Raw genomic sequence first — 24406 nt, forward strand, 5'->3', positions numbered from 1 at the left:
ACTTTATTCTTTTACATAGAAGTTTTTTAATGACAATTTCAACATTGGAGCACACAGTTTATTTCGTCTAGCAATTGAGAAACGGTCCACCTCTCCGTTGATTGCAAAACCATCATTCCCGAAATGCACTTCAGGAACATTGTTTTCACTTTTGGATCCGTTAAACTCTCAAGTCTCGGGAAATTTTGAATGATCCTAGTATGTTGCTCCTCAGCGCTTAACAGCTTGATGTATTTCCCATCACCTTCAGAGCCAAATAGCCCAGTAAATGCACTAGCGGACCCAAAATCTCTCACTTGCGGCCATAGGTCAACGGAGGGGATCCCCACTTTTTCGAAAAGGGTCAGTATCAACCTTATATCGCTCCCGTTTTCCAATTCCGCGCTGCCGTCGTCAATGAATGCTGGGGCGTAGTTCACAATACTCGATCCCTGCTGGAACCATTGGCTGATAATAACTAGCAAAGCCCATATATCCACCGCATAATCGTAATTTGCGACGCTGAACAGAAGTTCGGGGGCTTTGTAAAAACATGTAGACACATCTGTCACTTTCTCATTGGGCGGTTCGTCCTTGTCCTCAGTAGTGGTGTCATATGATATACCAAAGTCAATGATCTTGAGTTGCAAAGGTTTGGAAATTGAGGTCAGCATCACATTCTGTGGTTTTAGATCTCGATGTATAATACCATTAGAGTGAATAAATTGCAACCCAGAGCACAGCTGCTTAAACATGTCAGCTGCATATATATTCACATCAAATCCATTGTAATAGAACTCAGGGGTGGATTCAGTAGACTTGGTCCCCAATAAGTATGGATTAAATTGCTTCTTTGAACGACTACCTTGAAAGTTGTACTGCGAGAGCATGAAATCTTCTAATGTGAGAGAATAAAATGGGAAAAGCAGCTCCAGTTCATCGTGCACCCTTCGATGATCCAGTAACTCAATAATTTGAGCACACTGTATGCGCTCCCCAAAACAGAGTTTCTTCATTATTTCTAATTCCCTCCATGGGTTATGAGGTGGGACAACAAAATCCACTGCAGTCGCTTTGATCACGTAACATGAGCCAACTTTGTTGATACGGGACAGCTTCGTTGTCTTCAGCAGTTTTCTCTCCTCAGTCTCTAATTGAGTTAGATCTACCATCACTTGCCTCGCTCGTACACCCGGTCTGAAGCTCATCATCACTTATTCTGTATCTCTTTAAAACATTATAATTTTATACACTGTACAAACGTAAGGGTCACGACAGTGGTAATTGACCGGACTGCACGACTATTGCTCAATGTTGTTGTCCCGTTTCAACCATTTTACCGCCAAGGGGTGCAGACTGTTTACTTTACTTATCGAAACTTTGGGTCCTGTTGTTCCGCCAAATTCGACGTGACCGTTTTGCTCGGTCGCCGCCCCAGGGGTCACGAATGCAACATCATTGTGATAGTCTAATTGATCAACGATAATACCATCCTTGATGTGCAGCACTTTATCTGGCCACTCTGCCAGCCCATCGAAGATATGAGTTGCGTAGATTACCGAACATTTTCTCTTCTGCGTCTCCATCTTCAAAAACTCCAGCAATCTAGACCTAGCAATGACGTCCAGGTCCACCGTGACCTCGTCAAGTAGTAACACCCTCCATGGTTTCAATAAGCCCATTGCGAGTTGCACACGTCTCTTCTGACCGTCACTCAACCGATGCATCCTCCAATTGAGGTTGATCTCAAGAATCTCTATTAGATATTCACCACGTTCACGATAATGATCCAATCCAATACTCTCTAACAGTTCCAGGACGCCAATATCTCGGTTGATAATATCCATGTGACACCATTCGGTCCCTAGGTATGTGCTTACTTGAACATTTCTGTCCTCCTCTACGTCTTGGTGCATGGACAGCGGACTGAATGGGTCCAATCCATTGACCTGAATATTCCCAGTCAGACAAAGGTGTTTCCCACTCAATAATTTCAGGAGCGTCGACTTCCCGGCACCATTAGAGCCAACAAGCAAAGTTCTCGTATTCCATGGGATCTGTAGGTTTATATTAGAGACAGACGGAGTTGCAGACTCGACAAACTTGTAAGTGAGATCGTCCACCTGAACAGCGTATTGAGCCATTGATAGTTGTCAACAGCCTGGGATACGTCCTTGGAATGATTCAATTGACCAAGGTTCACAGGAACCCCTCGAGGACGAGCACGCCAGAATCCTTCTGTAACGGAATTTTTCACTTAACGAAAGAATCATTTAATCACATGATAGATTGTCGATTGATGATGACTAAATAGTGGAAGTGAAGCGAAAAACTTGAAACGGTTGCAGTCTAACAGTTTGTTCCCTTCTGTAAAATGTGTGAATCCTTTGAGGTTATTATCTTTTTTGAAATCACTCTTGTAATTGGTAAATTAGTGACACTACCAAGAGAACAAGAGATGCCTTGACGGCCAACGGCATATCATTTACCTTCGGAAATAACTTAAAGAGTACGCTATGTTGTCTGTATAGCTTGTCAACATCCGCCGTCGTCTCTAAGTGTTTGCGGACCCCGTTCAATTCAATCGCCTTGTCAAGCAGACCATTTACGGTCTCCGTATAATATCTTACCCTTGGACCGCTATTGAAACAGCTATGGCTTGCGGTTGTTATAAGTGGGCTGTATTCGTTTACTAGAGATGCCAATTTAGGCAACAGGAAACGTCCCGACTTGTAATCCACTCTTGTTTCGTTTAAAATACTTGTCCATTGAGGATCGGGGCCCTCGTTGGAAATAGAAAGGCATCGTTGGAGCACAGCATGGATTAGATCGGTGTTGTTGAGAAAGTTCTCAGAGTTATGGTTCGTTTCCTTGAGCAGTCTATCTTTGTTCTTCAAAATAAACTTTGAGTACATTACTAACGGAACAAGCATCGATTGTGAGCTTATAACAAAGTCAAATATGCTAAAAATTAGGGAATTGTCCAGTTCCTTTGGTTTGAAATTATGGGAAAATACTGTTAAAATAGATGAGATAGCATAAAATGGCTCCAGGTTATCCAATTTGAGAGTGTCCACCAACCCTTTGTCTTGTAATTTTACGATACTTGGTATTAATCTAATTTGGTCAATGGCAAAATGCAAAGAATCCATCATGAAATCACGTAAGTATAGTAAAGTAAACGCTTCCAAACAAGCTAATAAGGTATTATGATCGTTGCTGTCGATATTCTCACGATCTACAAAGACATTAACAAATATAGAAACTATATCGTGGTAACCTTGGTAGTATCGCAGTTTATGGTTTCTTCTCAGAAGTCGACATATCAGCGTCTCTTGAAACATCTGTAAACGAGTTCTCCAATTTTCATCCGCTACAGTTCCAAATGATCTGGCACAGTCCAATTTGACTTGATTTTCATCTGGATGTTCTGCAATTGTTTCATGCGCAGCATCGCGTTTAAATTGTTTGGAGAGTAGGAGCGACCAAGACAAGCGTCTGTGTGTAGCGTCCACAAATCCAAGGTTCGTCCCTCCAAGCATGGAGAGTGTTACCACGTCCTTTGTCTTCAGCATCACATCGATTACTTTACATTTCAGCTTCTTGTATTGTTCGTTATTTATCATAACCGAGCTTTGTTCGAAACCAGCAGGGCCAGTATCATCATTGTGTTGCTCAGACGCACCAAGACGCTTGGTCATTACCTCCTGAAAGTGTTGTTCTAACAGCAAAGCTATTCCAATAGAGCTGATTAAGAGGCACAGTTGAAATATCTAATTCTACAAGAAAAAAAGAGAGTATACATAAACTATAATCAAACTACAGGTATTTTAAGGGAGGCATGTTGAAAAGGTAAAATGTGACACTTGGGCCTGGTAAATGAGCATCTTCAAGAAGAAACTCAGCCGGGGTTTGCTGTTTGCTTTACTTGGGAGGATCAAAGTGTTGCTTCTCAATAATGGTTGATCATTACTCGCTATAAAACAAAGCCTGGTCATAGCTCATCTACTTCGCAATTCTATTTTAAGCGAATATATTGTGGTTACTGGTCTTACTTTGGAATTAATGGGACAGAATATGGATAGCTTACATGGTGGGCTCGATTCTATCACACAGTGTTGTTAAGCTTCTCATCGAAATTCTGATCTGAAACATGTTTTCAATGAAGACATTATGGCAAATATATTCCTAATCAGAACGACCTTTCCTATTGCGTTTTCTACGTGGTGAAGCGTCCCAACCCTACGCACTCCTTCAACCTCAACGAACATCTTGAACCACCTTCTTTGAGGCACATATCTACTCAGAAACATGTAATTATCCCAATGCGGTAATTACATGAAACACCAATATCATGGCATTTATCTGACAGTTGGTATATCAGAAAAAAGTGTTATATAACAATGGTAACTTCGCTATCAAGGTATCAAACTACTCCCTCTTTCATAACAAGCAACAATCTAAAAACCAACAATGGATTCTGATGGTCTTCCTCTGCAACCAATTTCATTGGCATTCGATCCAACCTATAACATACTGAATAGCACCTTAGGGTATCTCACAATATACGGTAATGATACGGCAACATTCTATGAGGTACAGTCAATAATCAATAAAACTGCAAGAGAGTCAATTGCATATGGAGTCTGCTGTGGAGCGGTTATTGTAACCTTTGCTGTGATGTGGCTGGTATCAGATAAAAGGAAAACGCCCATATTTATCTTGAATCAGATATCACTGCTGTTCACCTTCATACAATCCGCATTATACTTCAAGTATCTGTTTTCGTACTCGAACTCTTTAGCATACTCTCTGACAGGGTTTAGCCAAAAACTCACGAACTACGACAGACACATCACGGCAGCGGCGGATCTATTCAAAGTCTTCTTGGTTGCTTCTATAGAGCTGTCTCTAGTTTTCCAGGTTAGAGTTATGTTTTCGGGTGATAGCTTTAAAAAGGTTGGGTATAGCCTGTTTTTACTCTCGGTTGGGATTGGGTTGACAACTGTGGCTGTCTACCTTGCTTCGGTTATAATGATCATTATCGAATTGTACGATAATCAATTAATTCGGGGCCCTAGATTCTACAACATTGCAAATATTCTGTTTGCTTCATCCATCAATTTTATGACCTTCATCCTAGTTGTGAAACTGTTCTTAGCCATAAGGTCACGGAGGTTTTTAGGCCTGAAACAATTTGACAGTTTCCATATTTTACTCATTATGTCCGGTCACTCTTTGATTATTCCTTCCATATTAACTATTCTTGCCTACGCTCTTTCGACAAGTGGAACTGATGTCTTGGTGACTGTTTCGACGTTATTGGTTGTTCTTTCTTTACCATTATCATCTATCTGGGCCCATTCCTCCAACACAGCGTCGAATGCAAGTACTTTGGGAAATGATTTTAACTCCACGGCAAGTGGGTTCTATCCCAACAGTTCTAGAAGCTACCTTACTCAGAGCTTAAAGTCAACCCCAACCACCGCAAAAGAGAGCATGAAGGATTATCAGACGCGATTCCGCCACCTATATCGAAAAGAGAAGACTGGTGATATAGAGGAGGAGTATTCAATTAACTCAAAACACAGTGATACCGACAGTTCTGAAGTACCAAAAGATCCGTTCTATGAGATATCCTCGTCACTGTCGAAGGAAAAGAGCGACAAAAGAAACACAACGAAAGGATTAGTGAAGAAACTGGAACTACAAGAAAGCGGCGAGGTAGATGGTTCATTTCGATTATCGACACCAAATACAGAAGCAGACATGGAAGCAAGAAAATTCTGGCTTGATGAAAGCCCGGTAAGCGACCAAACTAGAATATAATTGCAACTTAATGAAGATCGTGAGTGTTAATAAAATCTTATATATACTATTTCTATAATATAAAGAAAAAAGGTATCAACTTCACTGGTTTGTAAAGACACCATAGAACAGCCAGCCACATATTATGTTGACTAAGTGATGAATCCAAAATAGGTTCCGGACACCATAAATTGTAGAGAAAAATGACAAGTAGAAGAACAACCCTGTAATGATGTACGAGTCGACAAAACCAGAAAAAGTGGGGATTTTAAACTTCGAGTTGGCGGTAACTAATAGTAGAATGGGCAATACTGCAAATATGTTGTGGTGAGAATTGAAGGTGGACTCCCATCTGATTGCCAGGTCATGTAAAAATACAACAACAATAGGAGTATCGATTATGGCTACAACTGTCAGCAGCAACAATATGGATATGTTATAGTTTATCAAGTTGCTCTGTCTTTTCCTTATAGTTTCATTACCAGTTGAAACCGAGTGTTTTTCCAAATACGCAATTCTTACGCACGTTCCAAGCTGGATCAAAACAGTTATCATAAATATGAGCTGGTAAGGCACATAGAAAACCACAGCTACCAGTAGCATGATACAAGTTAGAATTCGTTTTTTGTCAAACACTTGAACGTTAATATCACGCCCAGACCAAGTCGGTAAGGTTTCTTTCTCATTTGTGTCTTTGTAGATATACTCGGATAGCTGTCCAATTAGATAAGCGACAAAATCAATCAGTTTACAGAGGGTGAACAACGCTCCAACTGTCATTACCCCGAAGAGTGGACCAATCCATGATGTGAAAATATCTCTGATTCCCAAATAGTAATAATTGTTGTAAATGTGATACTCCTCTAATAGAAATGGTTTATTCAAGCCCACTGGATCTATCAGTGAAAAAATCTTTTGAACCAACTTGTTGTTCGTAATGGGACTCATCAAAAACAAGACAATGAGCATAACAACCCCGTAACTTTTCAGTATTTTCCCCAATGCATCTGGAAAGCTGATAAAGTTTGCAGACTTCCTATAGTAGTTAAACTGGAAACCCAACACTAAAGAAACAAAGACAGCCAAGAAAGCGGGAATCGCTAGTCTGTACCTGATAAACAACAGTTTCAAAGTCAAAAAAACGTTTACCTTCAACTTCAGGGATATATCCATGTTTGGTGGAACTATTATATTCAAAGACAGATGCCGCGACTGTGTCTCGTCAATTGGGATGTACGGCGAAACGTTGTGCATACTGATGTCAACCTTTTTATTCTGTGCAACGTTGATGTGCCACTTGGTCTCAAAAGGCTCGAAAGTTGCTTGTCTGATAAACGGCTCGAACAAATTATCAGATCCGTCCGTATCCTTTGCAAAAATTGTTAGTCTATAGGAGACTAGTGAATTCCACAAATTTGGAAATATCCAGGTCTGAGAAACAAAATTTTCTTGAGAGGGGACGGCAAGCTTTCTGGACCGCAGGGATAGAAGTAAAGGTGTGTCCAAAACAACATCGTCTGGGTTTTTGAATGATACGGTAGCGGTCAGCCAACCATTGTCACCAAGAATGTTCCTTTTCGGTTTCTTTATGATGATAAAATCGTAATCTCGCAAGTCTTGGCCACTGAAATGAAGCATTTTAAATGGAGTTTGGTCCTTTCCCCAAGACGAGTCTGCAGGATAGAATTCATCTTTGGTGGATCTGGGGACAGTGTTGATATCATTTTTGGCATTGACGCATTTGACGTTTGCGCTGGAACCAAGCCGCGCAAAATTTTGACAGAATAAAACCTCAGGCTTTTCCACAGAAGTCAGCAAAGTGAACTTCAAGGCGTCGTTGTCTCTATCCACTTTTGAAATATCCATCCGGATGAATCTTTGGATTGTGTCGTAGTTTGTTGATTCAATAACCAGTGTTTCGTTTTCACCAACAAACTGGACTCCGCTGCTGTATGTAGTATCTGTGTTGTGACTAGACTCTTCCGGACGCCGCACATTGCCCTCTTCTGTCGCGTAGTCTTCGAAGCCTGAGAGTAAGTGTTTCTTAGCAAGTGATATCCTTTCTGATAAGGGTTTCACCTTTGAAGAAGTGTTTGAATCAACCGACTCCAAAAGTAGTTTTGCAATCACATGTCTTAACTGCTCGCACCAGACGATTGCAAGGTGGTCGATTGGCGTCCATACTGACGGAATGGTGGTGGTAAATGTGGAAAACCCATTTTCAGGTGGGATGAGGTCTGCTACAGTAGCATAATCTGCGGGTAGAATCTCATCGCTAATACCACCCGTGATTGACACTAAAGAAACGTTTCTGGAAAAAAACGAATCTTCCTCTCCTAGCTGTGCCCGCCAATATTTATCAGTTGCGCCATATATTTTCAAGATATCGCCATCAAATGTGACAGGGGAGGCTGCATGGGGTGAAGAAAGGGTATATATGGAATAGACTGAACCTGGGAGATGATTTTCTAACGCCAACATGGTTCGCGCCACGATTCCACCCATTGAATGGCCTAGCAATATGACCGACTGAGGAAGAACCATCTCATAGTGATACGATTCCTCGTACAGAGATAAAATGTAGCGAACAGCATCGTTCAGGTACTCAGCTTGATCCATCAAAGTCTTCCCGTGGAATGCGGTGAAATCTTCATTGAAGTCGGCAATAAAAAAATCTAAGTTTCTCGTATTAACTTGATTTTCCAAGATGCCTTTAGACTTGAAATAAATGTTAGCAGCTTCGGATGCAATTGATCTACCTTGTTTAAAGCTACCAGCATTTCCTGGAATAAAAAGAACAGGAATCCCATCCAGCTGTATTTCGTTGCTTTCCAGTGGTACTTTATCCAAATCCTGTTCTCTATACAAATAAAGGTGGTATTTTTGTGCTAGTGGAGTATACTTTGTATCAAATCCCTCGATCTTTGCGTACGATGGGTACATCCAAACTGGTGTGCATTGGGAAGAATCGGCCCCTTCATACTTCATCAAGAACGCCGTCAACAAAAGCAGTAGAGACATAAATATACCAACAAAGGACACGTAGGTAAACGTTCGGTTGTAATTGCCGTCCTGGTCATCCTGCGTCGTGGTTTTGTAACTTGATGATCTAGGACCTTCTTTCCGTTTTCTCGGTAGAAGCCTTTTTACAAGGGCTGCACCCGTTCGGAATGCTTTATCCATGAAGTACCAGGGGGAGCGCTAGCCGCTTCTTCAACTACTGTGATCGGCAAGCCGTTGGACTTGCGACCTGGATTTCACGATTCTTCACCAACAAGACCGAGTTTCTTTTTACCGCATTATTTTTTTCCTCGGTCTATATTTTTTTGTTAAAAAGGATTGGGAGGATTGGGAGGAGGACGGTCGGTTTCATTTTTTCCTCTTTACAAATACAAAACGCTTGATGCTATAATGATGATGATATTGTCTCTATAGTATATACCGATGATATATATATGTACTTGCAATGAAGTCTGAAGGTAAAAAAAAAGTAACGTGGATAATAATACAAGATATTTGTGCAATTTTATATTGCAGCAAATTGATCAGAAAAGAGATGCTTCTCGGGAGATCAGAAAAAAAAAATGCAAACCTGCATGGAAAGTTCGCTGATGCTAAGTTGAAGGAGGTTATTAATACAATGACGGTGTGTCCGGGTTTATGACGTGTTTTTTTGCGTGATATGGTTTGTCTGTTTTGAAGGCGTTGATTCATTTTTAACTGCTGTATCTTTCACTTTCGGAGACTTCGACGATTGCCTTGGAGTCGAATTCCTGTTTATCTGGCCATTAGTATCATTGGCTCCCGGTTGTGACTGCTGCTGCTGTTGCTGTTGCTGTTGTTGCTGCCGTTGTTGCTGTTGCTGTTGCTGTTGCAATTTTTGAGCCGTTATTTTCTGCTGTTTCAATTTATTGATATACTCTCGGCGGTACTTCATTGTAGCCTTTCTCAATTGTTCGTAAGACTTAGTACCTAGCATAGTACCAAATCGAATCACCTGGGTCTCATTGGAAATTTGGTTTAGTCTGGCAGGTTCATTAGAAAATTTGATGCCGTACTCATTCTTCGGGGAATCGTATTTCCACTGATCGTAAAGTCTTGTTAATTCGTCCGTTTTGGAGTCATAAACATCTATGATGTCATTTGCCGACATGTTGGATTCTTCCTCTATAGCATCGAAGTTTACAAATTCGTTCAGTGCAGAATCAGTATCATTGATGGTGCTAACGTTTGGTTTGCGGTCGATATATTGTAACTTCGAACGACCAATACGCCTTCTGAACTTAACCGGATACTCTCTGGAATGTATCTCGTTGCGTGCCTGAAAAGGGTCGTAGAGTTCTACTTTTTTTAGTTTGTTGTGGCTGCTGTTAACTTTCTCTCCATTTTGGTTGAAGACCGATATATCATCAGTCGTACCTTTCAAGTAATCTTCGAGATGGTTAACATAGTAAGAGCGGTCAATTTCGAATTTTGATGACGCAATGGATGAGAACGGCGCCTCAGCGGTCGACATGTTTTGGGGTAAGCTGATATCAAACACAGGGTTGAACGGGTTGTCTGTAAGGTTGAAGAAAAGATGTCCATCTTCCAAGCGCCGTTTTTCCATCTTTTCCTGGACGAATTTCCGGGCGTTTTTCTCCTTATTGGAAAGTAAGTTGTCCACATCCTCGAGTATAACATCCGGAACCTTTGAAGACGGTAATTTCACGTAGACATGAGATGTAATCGAAGGTTGTGGTGAAGGCTGTAATTGTGCCTTTACCTTTACTGGAGGAGAACCTGCTTGTGCCCGTAGTTGCTGTATTTGTTGTTTTGTGAGCTTTTCTCCAGACTTGGTCAGTTGTTCCAACTGTTTCTTGGTGATTTTATTCTTCCCGACCCTCTTCAGTGATGCAGCAGTTGCTGTGGAGTCTGACATTGCAGCGGCGGCTGCAGCGGCTGCAGCGGCTCGTTTGGCTTCCTCTTCTTCCTCCATCTGTCTAAGCTTTTCCAATGTGACCAAAGCAGCCCGCTTCCTTTTATGGTTTACGAGATCATCGTCATCGCCGCTTATATTCAAGCTTCTTTTCAGTTTCTTGATTCTACATCTGTCTTCCAAGATCTTGGTCTCCGTTTGTAACAGTTTCATTTGGTCGTTTTCGCGTTTAGCCACGAGTAGGGCCAGTTCCTTTGCGCGTCGCAGTTCTCTATGAAGTAGTCTCAGTTTTTGACTGTTCACCACATCAAGTCTCCTTGTCTTTCTTGGGTGTCTCACTTCTCTTCTCCTGAAACAAACGTAAGGGTCCACTTCCTCCTTTTCACCAGGTCGTTCGAATTTCAACTGAGGGAAAATTTCCCCGCCGTTGGCCTCGATCTTCCTGCCCTTCCAATACTCGTAAATCTGCGCTCCATGAGTCTCTATCAAATCCAACAACGGTTTTATCTCATCCGTGTTGGCTGGATCAAACTGTGTCACAAACCTCTGACCCTTCTCAAACCCTACTTCCTCTGCGAGGGCGGTCCTTAACCCGGAATCGTCCACGTTGATCTTGTTGAGTGTCGGGCGTATCTCTTCAAAAGTTAGTATGCTTGACGGGTCCATGGACAAAAACGGCTGTCGTTCATGGATTGCGTTTTCAAATGCGGTACAAAGCAACTCGAACTCGTCCTCCGTCAATTTCACCTCACCGTCCGCGTTTACCACTGTATCAAGGTACGTCTTGTCGTTCTCGTCGATGTTGTAACGAGCACCGACACAATCCTCGACTGTCGCTGAGAACTTAATGTATGTTGTCGGCTCTACAAACTTCCCCTGGTAAAACTTATGAAACTCGCTCCATTTGGCGGACGCACTCGGCGTTGGGATATAGTTCTTCTGCTGCTTTTTGTCAGCGGTGATGACATGGTTAGACGCCGCAGTCAAAATCCTATGCAAATGAACCTCTTTCTCCTCACTCTTCTCCACACCGGTCTCTATCACGTCCACCACTTCGCGCTGCTTCAGCTCCTCCTGATCCAAATGCTTCAAGTCCGCGGGCTTATAAATGCGCAACCGCTGCTTCACCGAGATCTTGCGATGCCGCGACCGCGTATTCACGCTCGTACTGCCATTAACGACACCATTTTCTCCGAGACCAGCACTGCCCTTCGGCGTGGGCATTATCTAAAACTCCAGAACGTGGGGGGAGTACTGTAACAGTTAAAAATCCTGAATAAAATCCCCCTTCTATGCCCTATGCTCTAACGACTCCTTAGCTTGTCCGGCTCTTAGCTAATTAAAAAAAAAAAAGGCAGCCAAATATACCCTACCACAAAATACAAAATCGTGGGGGGTTCTGTCCGGACGTCAAAACGAAAATTTTCTCTCTTTCCTCTTTTTTGGGGGCGGAGAGACAGTGGCGTAGGAGTAGGAGAAGACTGGGATGGGGATGGGGATGGGGGTCTTCTTCTGACGGGTCAGCCACCTAGCGGGTACTTTCTCCAAAGTGTGTGTAGTTGGGAGTTCCGGCACGTCCCTCTGCAGTACGGCCAGTTAACCGTGAAACAGACGCGAAGCTGTCTTTCTTGCTCTGTTTGTTTGGTGTGTTCCCGGACACAGTTTAAGAACCACGGAAAGGAACGCAGCAGCGGGAACGGGAACGGGCGAAAAAAACGGAAAAAGTGTTACCCGTCTTTACGTCCTCTGTTCTATTTTTTTCATTTCCCAAAGGGGAAATGCGGTGGTGGTGTCGCTTTATACGATACAGGTCACGTTTTTGTTATTTTTTTCTGGCACGTGACTCCGGGATCAAAATTTTTCACTTTCTTCTTGTTCTATTTTTTTGGGGCCCGATGAGCGATGAGGTAGTTCCCACCCCAGGATCTCCGGTGGGTTGGTTTACCGCTGGTGTTTCCGGGCAATTGATCGCATTGGGGATGGATGCTCAACTAGACTTTTTGCGCGGTTCAGTGGAGAGAAGTTTGGAGAGTTTCCGCAGTAAGAAGAGCTTTCTGGAAGAGCAACTTGACCACTACGATCGGATCAGGCACGAGTTAGTCGCATTTGACAGCCGGTTCGCAGCAGGTGATGATGTGGAGGGAGAGGTCAATGCGAGGGCGTTGAATCTGGGTGACGTTATTATATCTCCAGCGGAAAGGAAAGTTTATTTGAATATCGGGTACGAGTACTATGTGGAGAGGACTGTTGAAGAGGTGAAAGCGTTCGTGACTGATAAACTGTCTCTGATGGCAGAGGCTATTGAGAGTTTTGATGAGAAGGTGAAGGAGGCAGAACAGACGCTGGGGAACCTTGTTGAATTGCAGAAACGGCAGGATGGTGGCGAATTGGGAAGTGCGTCAAACGAAGATTCCGAAGAGCCACTCTCTATGGAGATAAGAGAGGAACTGGACGATGATGGGAACATCATAAGCAGTTCTGTGACACCCGCGGCGTCAAACATAGCGAAAAACAAAATTATGGATAAGGGTTCTAATGCCGGCGACGAGGACGCCTCGAGTTTGACTCCAGCGGGAACCTCTGACAACGCATTTGAACAGAACTTGAAAGGTAAACTTTTGCCCGATGTCAGCACAGGGAATAAAATCGACACTGATTCACTGTACACATTTGCCGATTTGGTAGAAATGATGGATAAAGAGGACGAACTGGAAGACGGTTCAATCGATCCTGAAGATATCAACTATGACTATGAACAGTTTGATAACATGGGTCAATACAATGACGACGACGATGACGATGACGATGAAGATGAAGATGACCGCGGCTTTATGGTTGTTCCTGGTGCTTCAGCGCGCACATCGTTTATGGAACAGATTGCCCAGTTACGCGCCGCCAAGAACAAAGAGGTGGTTCCTGAAAGAGAACCAGAGGTCATAGAAGAGGAGGTAAAACAAGTCATCCCTGTGAAACCACTGAAGAAGTCCTCTGAGAGTAAGCCTCAACAAGGTTCTATCTTGAAGAAGAGCGACGAGCCGAAGAAGGGGAAAGGGAAGAAGCACGTTCTGTTTGCGAAAGAACTTGGTGTGCATGAGGTGGAGAACTGGAAAGCAGAGAATAGCAGACAGATGTACACTGTTGGGGCGATGTCACGGTACTTTTCCGGGCTTGTTGGTGTCGACGCGGCTGAGATGACTGACGACACGCACAACCCGAGCCTCGGGGAGTTCGACAGCGACCTGTTTGCATCAATGCTTGGTGTCAAGCGTCCCGATGACATACATAGCAAATACGAGCAGTCCCGTGGGGGGTCCGAAGAGACAGGTGTAGAGCAGTCACAGGAACAGGAACAAACGCCCAAGAAGAAACGTGTGTCGCGGTTCAAGAAGGATAGAAGCTCCACAACAGAGACACCAGCACCGACACCAAAGGCAAATGAACCTGTAGTATCTGATATCGTGGAACGCCCCGCATCCCCGCCCGCACCAGCGAAGCAGCCACCCCGCAAGGTCTCCTTTGAGGGTAAGCAACTGAACTCGTTACGCGGGCCACCCAAGCGACGGAAGTCCGAGATCCAGCGGAAGATCACACCGGACATGTTGGAGCAACTGGTACCTCCAGAGGAGGAAGCCAACACCGACGACGGGCAATCCGGTGTTACAGGGACGCCAAGTCTTGGATCCGGGATCCCCGCAGAGCTGCAAGTATCATCGGCACCGGCACCCGCTAAAGAAAACGCCGACCTGCCCGTAGCCTCGGTGGACTACAGCCGATTGGCCAGTGGGGAGGATGGAATTGACGGTATGGCACAGGCGTACCGTCTTGGTCTGTACGACGACGACCTAGACGACGACCCGGGGACGCTCTTAGAGAAACTGGAGGATTTCAAGGATTACAACGCGGAGGTGGAGGTGTTGAAGGACCAGATCGCCGAGTTCCAAGTCAGCGATGCCACCACTGCACGTGGTGCAACAGCAGACGACGGGGATGAGGACGACGAGGGCCCCGCCATGACTGCGGAGATCGTGGAGCGAGATATCCCGGACGACTACGGCAATGCCGACGACGACGACGACTACGCTCTGAGCAGTGGTAAGCTGCACGAGTCCGTGTCCCTCGAGTACCACCGGCTTCGTGAACGGATCCTGCGCACCAGGGGGGCCCTCGAGGGCGCCTCGGCAGCGGACCGCGAACTCGAGCCCATCGACGAGCACGGGAACCCGCTCCGCGAGAGCAAGTTCAGGGCGCGCCAACGTGGCTGAACACCCGGAGAGTGCGTGCGGCGCTATCAGACACGCGCACGCCCCGGTCCCCCTGGCGGACTTTTACCGTATCAGGTGAGCAACCCACACACCCTCGGCACCGCTCGGCAACCCTCGGCCCGAGATACGTATGGCGTCTCCACTATCACGATACGCCGCTGCATCCTTACCTCACCTGCCGTATCGGAACCAAGATACGTGCACGCACACGTAAGCACACCCCAGTATTGTTATCAAGTGTGTGTGTGTGTGTGTGCCACAGCGGGTTTGGACGGAGTTATCATCGGGAACAGGAAGGTGTGCCAATGTATAGCGGGTGCCCGCTTTACCCCCCCACCACGGGCCATCGCTGTGGCTGTTGCTTGTTGAAATGTCACAAAATATGCCGAAGAAAACATGACAAACCGAAGAGCACACCACTAGAAAAAAAAAGGTGTATATGGAACGTGCTACCATCATTGCAAGCGGTACTCCCCCCCCCCCAACGTGTGCGTTTTCTTGATACGGGGAGTATCTGAGGGAACAGACCGTGCTTCCGGACTTACATTCTGCACTCAAACACATACACATACACACACTCTCCAAAACACTTGAGTTAGATAGTAGCTGAAGGTGATATTTCGCGGCCTTTCCCGTGGCTGCACCTCCCTATGGGTAAGTGTGTGTGTTTATCTATTTCTTTCTCAAGTGACTCAAATATACCTCTGCGGTTTTTCTTTTCGGGTGTCCTGGAGAGAGTAGTATATATATATATATATATATATATATATATATATATATGCATAAAAGGTTATCGTAGATCTATATCTTATGTTTGCGATGCACAATAAAGTGAATTCTTTCTTGCACGGTAGCAACGACTCTCGACCGACATGAATCTCGACGTGGCTAACGAAACAACAGCGTACTCGCTGGAGGACACTAATGAAATCGCCCAAAAATATACCCCGCTCTTCGATGGTTTCAATGCGGATCAATACTACAGCACCGATTTCATAGCTAAATCTGGGAACATCACCCCAGATGAAGGGTTCGATTTCTCAAGAAACGAGGAAGTGTACTACACGCACTTACTTACCTACCGTAACGAAGCAGACAGGTTCGATTTCTTGGACCCAGCGTACCAGGACGATGTGCAGAACAGTTCGGAGAACTACCAGTCCATCCTCAGCGACTTGTCAGACATGAAGAGTGAATTCATAAGGCTTATAGATCGAGTGGACGATATCCTCGTTAGACCAGTCGACAGTTATCAGCCGGAGGGACCCATCGAGGACAACAATTCATACCCACTGACATCAAATTTCCTCACTGTTTTGAACAACCTTCTGGATACAGACACCCAACACAGAGACTCGCCCGCAGAAAGGGATGCGGCAAGGGTGTACGCAAGCCACGCGACAGTGAACGGTACCACGTTACAGCAGAGCGCGCCTGTTACCCCCGAATCGGCAGTCTCGAGGAGTCCGAGCCTTGTGGATGAGGAACCCTGCTCCAAATTGAACAATTGTGGTGTGATCCTCATCAAATGGCCGGAGTCCATTGACCAACTATGGGACGAGTACGCGAAGGTGCCAAGTGAGTGGTCACAGGAGTTCCTGATGACTTTCTTAATGAATTGCAACAAACTAAAGGAGGCAGGGGAGATAGAGCTAGATATGAAACTGATTCAAAGAAGGAAAATGTCCATACGACAGCTGGAGGCTAAATTCGGATCCTCCTGGAGGAACAAGGATAAAAATTTCTCGAGACAGATCAACAGAAGGAAGAAAATATGGATGGCGATCGAGGAAGGGCTCAGCGACGGGCTCACTTTGCGAGAGTGCATTTCGACATTGGAGACGTACACCGAGTGCATGGGTAAGAGTCTCAGCTCCTTCTATAGGGGCGTGCCCTTCAGGATTAAAGATATGAAGATAAATTTCGAGAAAAATGGAACCTCGTAACACCCTCTCTATACTTCTACATTTAATAGAAAATTGTATAATTCTTTTGATTCGTTCTTTTGTTTACTTGTATTCTATATTGGGGGGGGGGAGATATATTACGGTGGGGCGCGCTTTACACATTAAAAGGTCTCTACAGATCTCCATCTATTCGTACAACAATTCATCTAACCGGGCAGCTGGGTTGGTTTCGATGAAGTCTAGAGAGACTTTGTGGCCCAGTAATTCTCTAATGTTTTGAACTTTGTATTTGATCATGGTGGGTCTCTCCAGGGACAACCCCCAGCCCAGCACTCTCAGGTCTCTTGGGAGACCCATACTTTCCAACATTTCAGGTCTGAACATACCGGAGTTACCGATCTCGACCCACTTGCCCAACCCTTCGTGCCATGAGAAGATCTCCATGGATGGTTCAGTGTATGGGTTATATGTGGGTTTGAATCTCAATCCCGTGACACCCATCTTGGCAAAGAACTCTTCCATGAACTTGATCAAGTCACCAAGGGTGATGTTGTAGTCGGCCAACACACCTTCCACTTGGTGGAACTCGGCCAAATGTGTAGCGTCGACCGCCTCGTTACGAAAAACACGGTCAATGGAGAACAGTCTCGTTGGCTTTGGATCCTTGGCCAATTCGTGTAGCATTCTAGCGGAGACTGCCGTGGTGTGTGTTCTCAGGACCAATTTTTGACACTCTTCCGCCTTCCAGTTGTAACGGTACCCGATGGAATCAAACTTACCTTGTTCGTGAACAGCTTTGATGTTGTCCATGTACGTTTTATCGCTTGGCAAGTCACCCGTCAGCGGGTCCTTGATGTAGAAAGTGTCTTGGAGGTCACGGGCAGGATGTTGTTGAGGAACGTATAAAGTATCGAAATTCCAGAAACCAGTTTCAACGTACTGGTTCGTGGGCATCTCTGTGAATCCCATCGAAAAAAAAATCTGTCTGAACTCCTCTCTCACTTTGCTCAATGGGTGCAAAGCACCGGATTGGGGTGGGACACCTTGCGAGTTGAAGTTGTAAGGTTTGAATTTCAAGTCTTTGTAAGTACCAGATGCGATCATGTCAGAGGTCAAATCCGTGGCCGCTTTGACTAGGTCTGTGGAGAACTCGGCACCCTTCACGACACTGAAATCGGTGACCTTCTTTGGGTTGATCAGCTTCCTCTTTTTCAAATCAGCAATTGTCTTACTGTCGAGTTCTGTATTGGAGTCCTTCGAAATTTTGACCAAAAGCTCCTTCGTGTCGTCGAGCAACGTCGCAGTCTTTGCCTTCTCACTCAGTTCCAATTCGTTACCTGGAGTCTTCACAATCCACCCATTTTTGAAGGCTCTCGCTTGTCCCAACTTCCCGTCCTTCCCCAACTTGGTCATGACGTCTTTGATTTCCAACTTCCCGAACTGGTTGATCAATTCGACTAGCTTGATCTCGTGGGATCCGTTCGCGGCAATATCCTCACCCTCTTTGCTCAACTCGTAGTAAATCGCCTCAGATCTCTTAAATTCCAGCTTGTTATGCGCCTGTAGTGAGCTCAATGCGGACAAGACATCCTGCGATGATTTGTCTGGGAAAGTCGCCAAAGTGGACTTGATTTCACCCAAGTCGTTCAATTTGTGCAGTATCTCAATCTGGAAATCGGACATCTTTGCCGCGGCGTTTGCTGAGAGGTTATTGTTCACAGAGACCAACCCCAAAGGTAAAATGTGAACCCAGTTCAATTACGAGTCCAGTCGAGATTTGTGAAGAATAAAATTATTCTTTGAGCGACGCAATTTTCCAAAAAAATTTTCCCAGAGAGCAGCTGTTACCCGAAAATTGGGCCCGATGGGATACAGTCATCGCGAGAGTCCGCAGTGAGATTGGGGGGAGGGGGGGCCTTGAACACTGCGCTCACTCACCTCTCCGTGTCTAGCTTCCTCTTTCTATGGAAGCTGAGGGCATTGATCGCCGAAAGTGTGTTGTTATTTGGAGGGTTGATCGTTCCGAGGTTTATCTTTGTTATCCTGTACGGCTCTTGTGCTTTGTTTGACGGTACTCTCTCTTGTTCGCTGAACAGATCCAATTCCAGGTTTGCATCAAGTAGTAGTTCCTTCAGCACAAACCATTTCTTCTCCTCTTGGCAAACTTTGCGGTAGTCGTGGATCAAGTTTTTTTGTATCTCATATAGGCATTCTACTTGTTCCTCTGGGGATAAGGGCGTTGTGTGGGTACTACTCTTTGCAGTGTGGTGTCTAGACATCGCCCCCGTCTCCAATGATCTCAAGTATTCGTCGTTCATGGCGTACAGTGCGCTTTTGTAGCATTTGGTCTTGATGGCGTCTAATTCAGCGAACTGAATTTCCTCCGAGGGGTCATCCTCCTCATCGATGGGTGTTGCCGCGTCATCCCTAAGCACGAAATTCCCTGGTGTATTCTTAATCATCTCGTAATTCAATTTCGTGACACCATCGACGTTTACAATGTGTCTTTTGATGCTTGACAACGACCCGGACCCCCTCGTCCCACTCCCACCATTGCGTCTATGATCCTGTCTATACACTGACAACGCATTGGCAGAATGTTGCAACTGTTCGTCCCTCTCGAACAGCGCATTGTAATCGGAATCTATACTCTGACGTGACGGCATTGTTCGGTGTTCTGCGACTCGGTCTCCTGGTTTTTTTTATCTTGAGTCTGTTAACGTGTGTGTGTAACTGGGGAGTGATGGCGACGCACTTAGTCTCTTGTCTTCTCACTCTTGGCCCCCATCTGCGTTTCTCCCTCTGCTCCCACTCGCCCACGTATAGAAGAAACTCTCGCCGTCCCGTGCAAAACGACACGTTCCAAGAAGGGAAAGCACATTATTATCACCCCCGACGGAAATTAACAGCATTACCCCGCCCCCGAGTAGAGCATCACCACCGACGAAACCCCCCCGTCCCGCTAAGAGTGTCCCTCTTTGGGAAAGGCCGATCGCGGCCCGGTGAGCCCCGAGCTGGCCCCCCTCCGTCGCTTATCAGTGCCGCTGCCGTCTGATTGGTCCACGGGGGGGGGGGGGGGAGTGACGCACAGCACTGTTGTGCCCATTTCCCGATGCGGCAAACCCACAGATAAGATATGGAAAACTGTAAACTGTGTGCGCCTCGCTCTCGGCAGAAAACGCACTCCGCACTCGGCATCGCTCGCTCCTGATTGGACGATAAGCGGGCGAGTAGACGAGTCTCGAGAGAAGTCGGAAACAGACGCAGAGCGAGGATGCTGCGGCTGCTACTGTGCCAAGCTTCGGTGTTTTAACTATGCAATTGTTGTTTGTGTTATTCCGAAGGAAAAGCGTCAGAGGACGGGCACGGTGCGTGTAGAACACCGCAGGGCCGGCATACCTGTGCCCAGGAGAAGCAGAAGACGTCGAGGACTGCAGGTCTCTGTGTAAAAGATCGATTTGATCGCTCTCTCTCTCTCGGTGCGGTGACTGGACTGGGCTCGCCCGTCCTGGAAACGGTGTTATATAAGTCGAGACGTGCTATTCCTACAGACGCATGGACTATAAGTTATGTGTTCACGTCGCTCTTTCTTGCGGTAGTTTCTCGAGCCACGTGTGCGAACATATTTATTCGGCAATATGGTCATGTCTGCTCTCTCGTATAGCTTGAAGTACTTTCAAGACCATGCACAGCCAACAACAGCGACCACAGTGGCAATGCCCGGTGGCGGGCCAGGGGATGGGGCTGTCCCTGCTGAGAGTAACAGGAAAGTGCTGGATGCTTTCGTGAAATTGGATGACTCGTTGGTCACTACCAATATCCTGCCAGATTCATCTCGTGCCTCGTCTGGCACTTGCACCGCGTACCCAAATATAGATGACTCGGTGGATATCTGGAAACTGTACACTAGAGCCAAGAAAAATTTACCAGAGAGTCAACGTATCTTGAACATGTCCTGGAGACTTCAAGGTGTTAGAAGACGGATTGGTGTTCACGAAGGGGTGGTGAGTGATGACGGTATGGCACGGCTGGCTCTGCTGCCCTCTCAATTACAGACAGCAAAGTACGAGAATGCTGTGGAGACCGAAGAGGTGGGTGGTGCTCACGCGATACCAATATCCACAATGCACACTGACCCGGTGGACAACTACAGTAAACAGCATTCTATATTCCATTCGTACCACGAGGACGCATTGCAGTCGTTCAACGAACGCGAGTTGTCCAGCTCAATACCTTTCGGCCCCTCCTTCTCGGATAAACAGCAACAATTGGGGTCCTCGCATGCAACTGCAGACCTCGACATGAATGACTTGACTGGCTTCAATAATTCAGAGTACTTCAGCTCATCGATACCGAACGACCCGCACCAGGGTAACAGCATGTTCATCGACAACGACAACATCACATTCAAAACGGAGTTCGATCTCGATATAAACGACATGGACTCTTCGAACATGGTCTGCGACCCAGCGGACCGCTCGGAATCAGCAGACCCATCACTGTACAACAACGATACCTCGTCGCCAACATCGTCCACAGCAACGACAAACACCCTCCGCAACACTTCAAGCATCAACATCCCGCAATTCTCCTCCTCCGTGAACCACTACCAGCAACCCACGGCGGTCCGTAACGCCAATAACAACAATCTTCACCCTGCACATCTCTCGTCGTTTCTGTCCACAAACGGTGGGCCGGGACAAGGGAACATAACGTTCTCGCTACCAACCTCTGAACTGATGAGGGCGCGTCAGACACCCTTGTCGGCAAGCACAACTCCTATGCCACCAACGGTCAAGAAGAGGCCCACACAGAGGAAGAACTCGTCAGCGAGACTGATCACACCACCACAGGATAAGATCCGGTGTTCAAACTGTCAGACGCATAACACACCCCTATGGAGGAAGGACGCGGAGGGTAACTCGCTGTGTAATGCGTGTGGTCTTTTCTTGAAGTTGCACGGTGTGATGAGGCCACTGTCCTTGAAGACAGATGTCATTAAGAAAAGACAGCGTAACTCGAATAACCAGGGCAACGGCGGGAACACCGCGCGGAACGAGTTCAACGCGAAGAAAAATTACAGCGTGAAGAAAGTAGGGAGTAAAGAGAAACTGAACCTCGACTGGTTGAACCTGAACCTGTGACTACTGAACGATACATCTATAATGTAAAATAAATAACACATTAATATACAATTACATAATAATTAATCGATATTGCGGAATACTATAGGCATATTCTGTAAATCTCTTTTTTCGCCATATATTAAAATTTTTTATTACAAGTGACAGGAAGCAAACGCAAGAATGTAACTGGAGGGGGGGCCGATAGACAAAGGGGAACTAACTGAACGAGAGCACCACCGCATAAATTATGGTGTCGACTCCAGAATTGAAAAGGTATATGGATAAAAAAGTAGTGCTCCAGATCAACGGATCGAGGAAAGTGGCCGGTACGATGCGCGGTTTCGATCTCTTCTTGAACGTCGTCCTCGATGATGCCGTCGAACTGCTTCAAGAGGAGGGGAAAACTTCGCCTCTTGGGTCACCCACTGTCATCAGAGGTAACTCGATCGTGTCTATCGAGTCTTTAGAGACGGTGGTATAGTAAGGGGGGATGGTCCCGCAGGTACATTTCTACGTACATCCTATGTAATAATATTAATAGAGCACAATTTAGAAAGAGAGGCATATTAAAATCTTTTATCCATCTCGATAGCTGCCCGCTTGTATCCACATTTCTCATAAAATCCAATGTTCTTTTCTGCACAGTCAAGAATGACTTTGTAACAACCAGCATCCCGACCCACATTGCTGAGATGCGCGATAAGGTGTTTCCCCAAGCTCTTGCCCTGGTAATTCTCACTGACAGAAATATCCTCAATGTGGCCTACAAGCCCGCCACCGTGTATCAATTTCTGTTCCAAGAAAAGGGTTCCAACGGCAGCTATACCATCTTCGCGCCCCTCGTTGTCCAGATGAACAATCACGTACACATTGTAGGTTTTTATAGTGTTTCTCACCAGTTGTGTCTTCCAGAAAGTCACCACATTTTCAAAACTCTGCTTGGTTAAGGGTTCGACCACTGTCAAATTTTTCAATGTCAATTTTACACCCTCATAATCTTGGAGTTCAATCTCTCTAATATAGAAGCCATCGGGCAATCCAGACATGATTGAGAAGGAAAAAAAAATTAGTGTTGGGTTACAATCTTCTGATAAGAACGGTGTCAAATCTTGACAGCAATTAAAACAAGTATGATCAGATCAGATTAGATTAGATGTTTAAACCGTATTCATTATTTTCTGAGCGTCAAAATGGTGTCACCCGGAAACATGAGAAATTTCACCTTTCATAAGAGATTGCAGACTCTGAGGATTAGAGAGGGACTTCGTTACGACTGTGCTGTGGGAATGTAGCAAATGGTAAAAAGATCAGAACAACGACCTCAATATGAGGAGTAACCTTGTCCAAAAAAAATTGATTGTAAGCCCTGTAGGGGGCTCGAACCCCTAACCTTGTGATTAAGAGTCACACGCGCTACCGATTGCGCCAACAAGGCTTAACTTGTTGGAAATTTTGAAATTCAACTGTTTACTAAGTGCTAACGATTTTACCATGTGAGTTTTACATTAAATCCCATTATCCTCTGGTTTACTTTACATTTTTTTGTATGTCTTTTGGTTTACGTTTCTTCAAAGGGAGTTGCGCATTTAGTAATTCTTATTTCTTCCTTCGGGCGTTAGTAGCGAGAACACCGTTATAAACATTAGATTCACTAATCACTTATGGGGGTGAACAAAGAAGATTGAATGTTCTACGGTGTGAACAATACTAAACAACGTACTGAGACCGTGCTGGATATTTTAGAAACACCAATCGCCTGTACTCTACGTTTTTAAGAGTTTTAAATCAAGAATCAAAAAGAATGCTATGAATAATTGAAGGAAAAGTGTGGACCACTTGAAATAAATCGTTTGAGTGTATGTTCTCTCACTGCCACCTCTTGTCATTTTAAGATTTTAACCGTTTGTCAAATTCCTAACCTTAAGGATTAAGCTCTCCCCAAACCAACATAAAGTCAAAAAAGAACCGTTAAATCTGTGAAGTAATGCATCAACACTATAAGACCTGTACTACACCCTCTTCGACTCACCCAGATTAGAAAATAAGAGTACCGTTCTAACAGAGTATTGTACTTATTGTTCTTAATGGGGTCTGCACTGCCACTTCACGTGATAAGGCAACAAAGAAAAAAGAAATAGCCCATCAACCTTCAAAATTGTCCATAAACTCTCAGCTTTCTACTTTTACTAGTAGTCTCTACAGAGGGAAATCTATAGTCCGATCCAGTAGCCGATGGGTGTCCCGGCACCCTCACGCTACGTCATATTCAGGTACTCTCTCACTTTACGCGACGTCCGTCGTTTCTCGATGCGTCAAAACAATTTTTTTCCTTCCAATTTTTTCGAAGAATGGAAATCCGAAGCTAAAAAAAAATGACAACGAGAGAATAAAAATGCGATCGTTGAT

The 24406-nt window shown here is 45.2% G+C and overlaps 13 protein-coding genes and 1 non-coding gene across 14 annotated transcripts; 5 read left to right on the plus strand and 9 right to left on the minus strand.

Moving 5' to 3' along the window:
* Nucleotides 1-38: 38 nt before the first annotated feature.
* CAK1 (cyclin-dependent protein kinase-activating kinase CAK1) lies at nucleotides 39-1151 on the minus strand (the record flags this gene model as incomplete). Its single annotated transcript, XM_022608323.1, has 1 exon — nucleotides 39-1151. The coding sequence occupies one exon, from the start codon at nucleotides 1149-1151 to the stop codon at nucleotides 39-41; it is 1113 nt and encodes a 370-aa protein (XP_022464831.1).
* A 129-nt stretch (nucleotides 1152-1280) lies between these two features.
* CAF16 (putative ATP-binding cassette family ATPase CAF16) lies at nucleotides 1281-2123 on the minus strand (the record flags this gene model as incomplete). The annotated part of the gene is made up of 1 exon (XM_022608324.1): nucleotides 1281-2123. One exon carries the CDS (start codon nucleotides 2121-2123, stop codon nucleotides 1281-1283), a length of 843 nt encoding a protein of 280 aa, XP_022464832.1.
* A 267-nt stretch (nucleotides 2124-2390) lies between these two features.
* GYP8 (GTPase-activating protein GYP8) lies at nucleotides 2391-3680 on the minus strand (the record flags this gene model as incomplete). Its single annotated transcript, XM_022608325.1, has 1 exon — nucleotides 2391-3680. One exon carries the CDS (start codon nucleotides 3678-3680, stop codon nucleotides 2391-2393), a length of 1290 nt encoding a protein of 429 aa, XP_022464833.1.
* Nucleotides 3681-4452: 772 nt separating this feature from the next.
* STE2 (alpha-factor pheromone receptor STE2) lies at nucleotides 4453-5808 on the plus strand (the record flags this gene model as incomplete). The annotated part of the gene is made up of 1 exon (XM_022608326.1): nucleotides 4453-5808. The coding sequence occupies one exon, from the start codon at nucleotides 4453-4455 to the stop codon at nucleotides 5806-5808; it is 1356 nt and encodes a 451-aa protein (XP_022464834.1).
* An 81-nt stretch (nucleotides 5809-5889) lies between these two features.
* BST1 (Bst1p) lies at nucleotides 5890-8970 on the minus strand (the record flags this gene model as incomplete). The annotated part of the gene is made up of 1 exon (XM_022608327.1): nucleotides 5890-8970. The coding sequence occupies one exon, from the start codon at nucleotides 8968-8970 to the stop codon at nucleotides 5890-5892; it is 3081 nt and encodes a 1026-aa protein (XP_022464835.1).
* Nucleotides 8971-9445: 475 nt separating this feature from the next.
* Nucleotides 9446-11929, minus strand: EPL1 (Epl1p; the record flags this gene model as incomplete). Its single annotated transcript, XM_022608328.1, has 1 exon — nucleotides 9446-11929. The coding sequence occupies one exon, from the start codon at nucleotides 11927-11929 to the stop codon at nucleotides 9446-9448; it is 2484 nt and encodes an 827-aa protein (XP_022464836.1).
* Nucleotides 11930-12483: 554 nt separating this feature from the next.
* BUD27 (prefoldin-like protein) lies at nucleotides 12484-14967 on the plus strand (the record flags this gene model as incomplete). Its single annotated transcript, XM_022608330.1, has 1 exon — nucleotides 12484-14967. The coding sequence occupies one exon, from the start codon at nucleotides 12484-12486 to the stop codon at nucleotides 14965-14967; it is 2484 nt and encodes an 827-aa protein (XP_022464837.1).
* Nucleotides 14968-15839: 872 nt separating this feature from the next.
* KNAG0E03340 (uncharacterized protein) lies at nucleotides 15840-16913 on the plus strand (the record flags this gene model as incomplete). The annotated part of the gene is made up of 1 exon (XM_022608331.1): nucleotides 15840-16913. The coding sequence occupies one exon, from the start codon at nucleotides 15840-15842 to the stop codon at nucleotides 16911-16913; it is 1074 nt and encodes a 357-aa protein (XP_022464838.1).
* Nucleotides 16914-17060: 147 nt separating this feature from the next.
* Nucleotides 17061-18557, minus strand: FRS2 (phenylalanine--tRNA ligase subunit alpha; the record flags this gene model as incomplete). Its single annotated transcript, XM_022608332.1, has 1 exon — nucleotides 17061-18557. One exon carries the CDS (start codon nucleotides 18555-18557, stop codon nucleotides 17061-17063), a length of 1497 nt encoding a protein of 498 aa, XP_022464839.1.
* A 251-nt stretch (nucleotides 18558-18808) lies between these two features.
* Nucleotides 18809-19540, minus strand: IES3 (Ies3p; the record flags this gene model as incomplete). The annotated part of the gene is made up of 1 exon (XM_022608333.1): nucleotides 18809-19540. One exon carries the CDS (start codon nucleotides 19538-19540, stop codon nucleotides 18809-18811), a length of 732 nt encoding a protein of 243 aa, XP_022464840.1.
* A 978-nt stretch (nucleotides 19541-20518) lies between these two features.
* GAT1 (Gat1p) lies at nucleotides 20519-22018 on the plus strand (the record flags this gene model as incomplete). Its single annotated transcript, XM_022608334.1, has 1 exon — nucleotides 20519-22018. The coding sequence occupies one exon, from the start codon at nucleotides 20519-20521 to the stop codon at nucleotides 22016-22018; it is 1500 nt and encodes a 499-aa protein (XP_022464841.1).
* A 229-nt stretch (nucleotides 22019-22247) lies between these two features.
* On the plus strand, nucleotides 22248-22481 carry SMX2 (mRNA splicing protein SMX2; the record flags this gene model as incomplete). Its single annotated transcript, XM_022608335.1, has 1 exon — nucleotides 22248-22481. The coding sequence occupies one exon, from the start codon at nucleotides 22248-22250 to the stop codon at nucleotides 22479-22481; it is 234 nt and encodes a 77-aa protein (XP_022464842.1).
* An 85-nt stretch (nucleotides 22482-22566) lies between these two features.
* On the minus strand, nucleotides 22567-23046 carry GNA1 (glucosamine 6-phosphate N-acetyltransferase; the record flags this gene model as incomplete). Its single annotated transcript, XM_022608336.1, has 1 exon — nucleotides 22567-23046. The coding sequence occupies one exon, from the start codon at nucleotides 23044-23046 to the stop codon at nucleotides 22567-22569; it is 480 nt and encodes a 159-aa protein (XP_022464843.1).
* Nucleotides 23047-23362: 316 nt separating this feature from the next.
* On the minus strand, nucleotides 23363-23435 carry KNAG0Etrna6K. Its single transcript has one exon. It is a non-coding gene; the product is annotated as a tRNA-Lys (tRNA).
* Nucleotides 23436-24406: the final 971 nt, after the last annotated feature.

The sequence above is a fragment of the Huiozyma naganishii genome, chromosome 5 (assembly GCF_000348985.1).
Source record: "Huiozyma naganishii CBS 8797 chromosome 5, complete genome".
NCBI classification, from domain to species: Eukaryota; Fungi; Ascomycota; class Saccharomycetes; order Saccharomycetales; family Saccharomycetaceae; genus Huiozyma; species Huiozyma naganishii.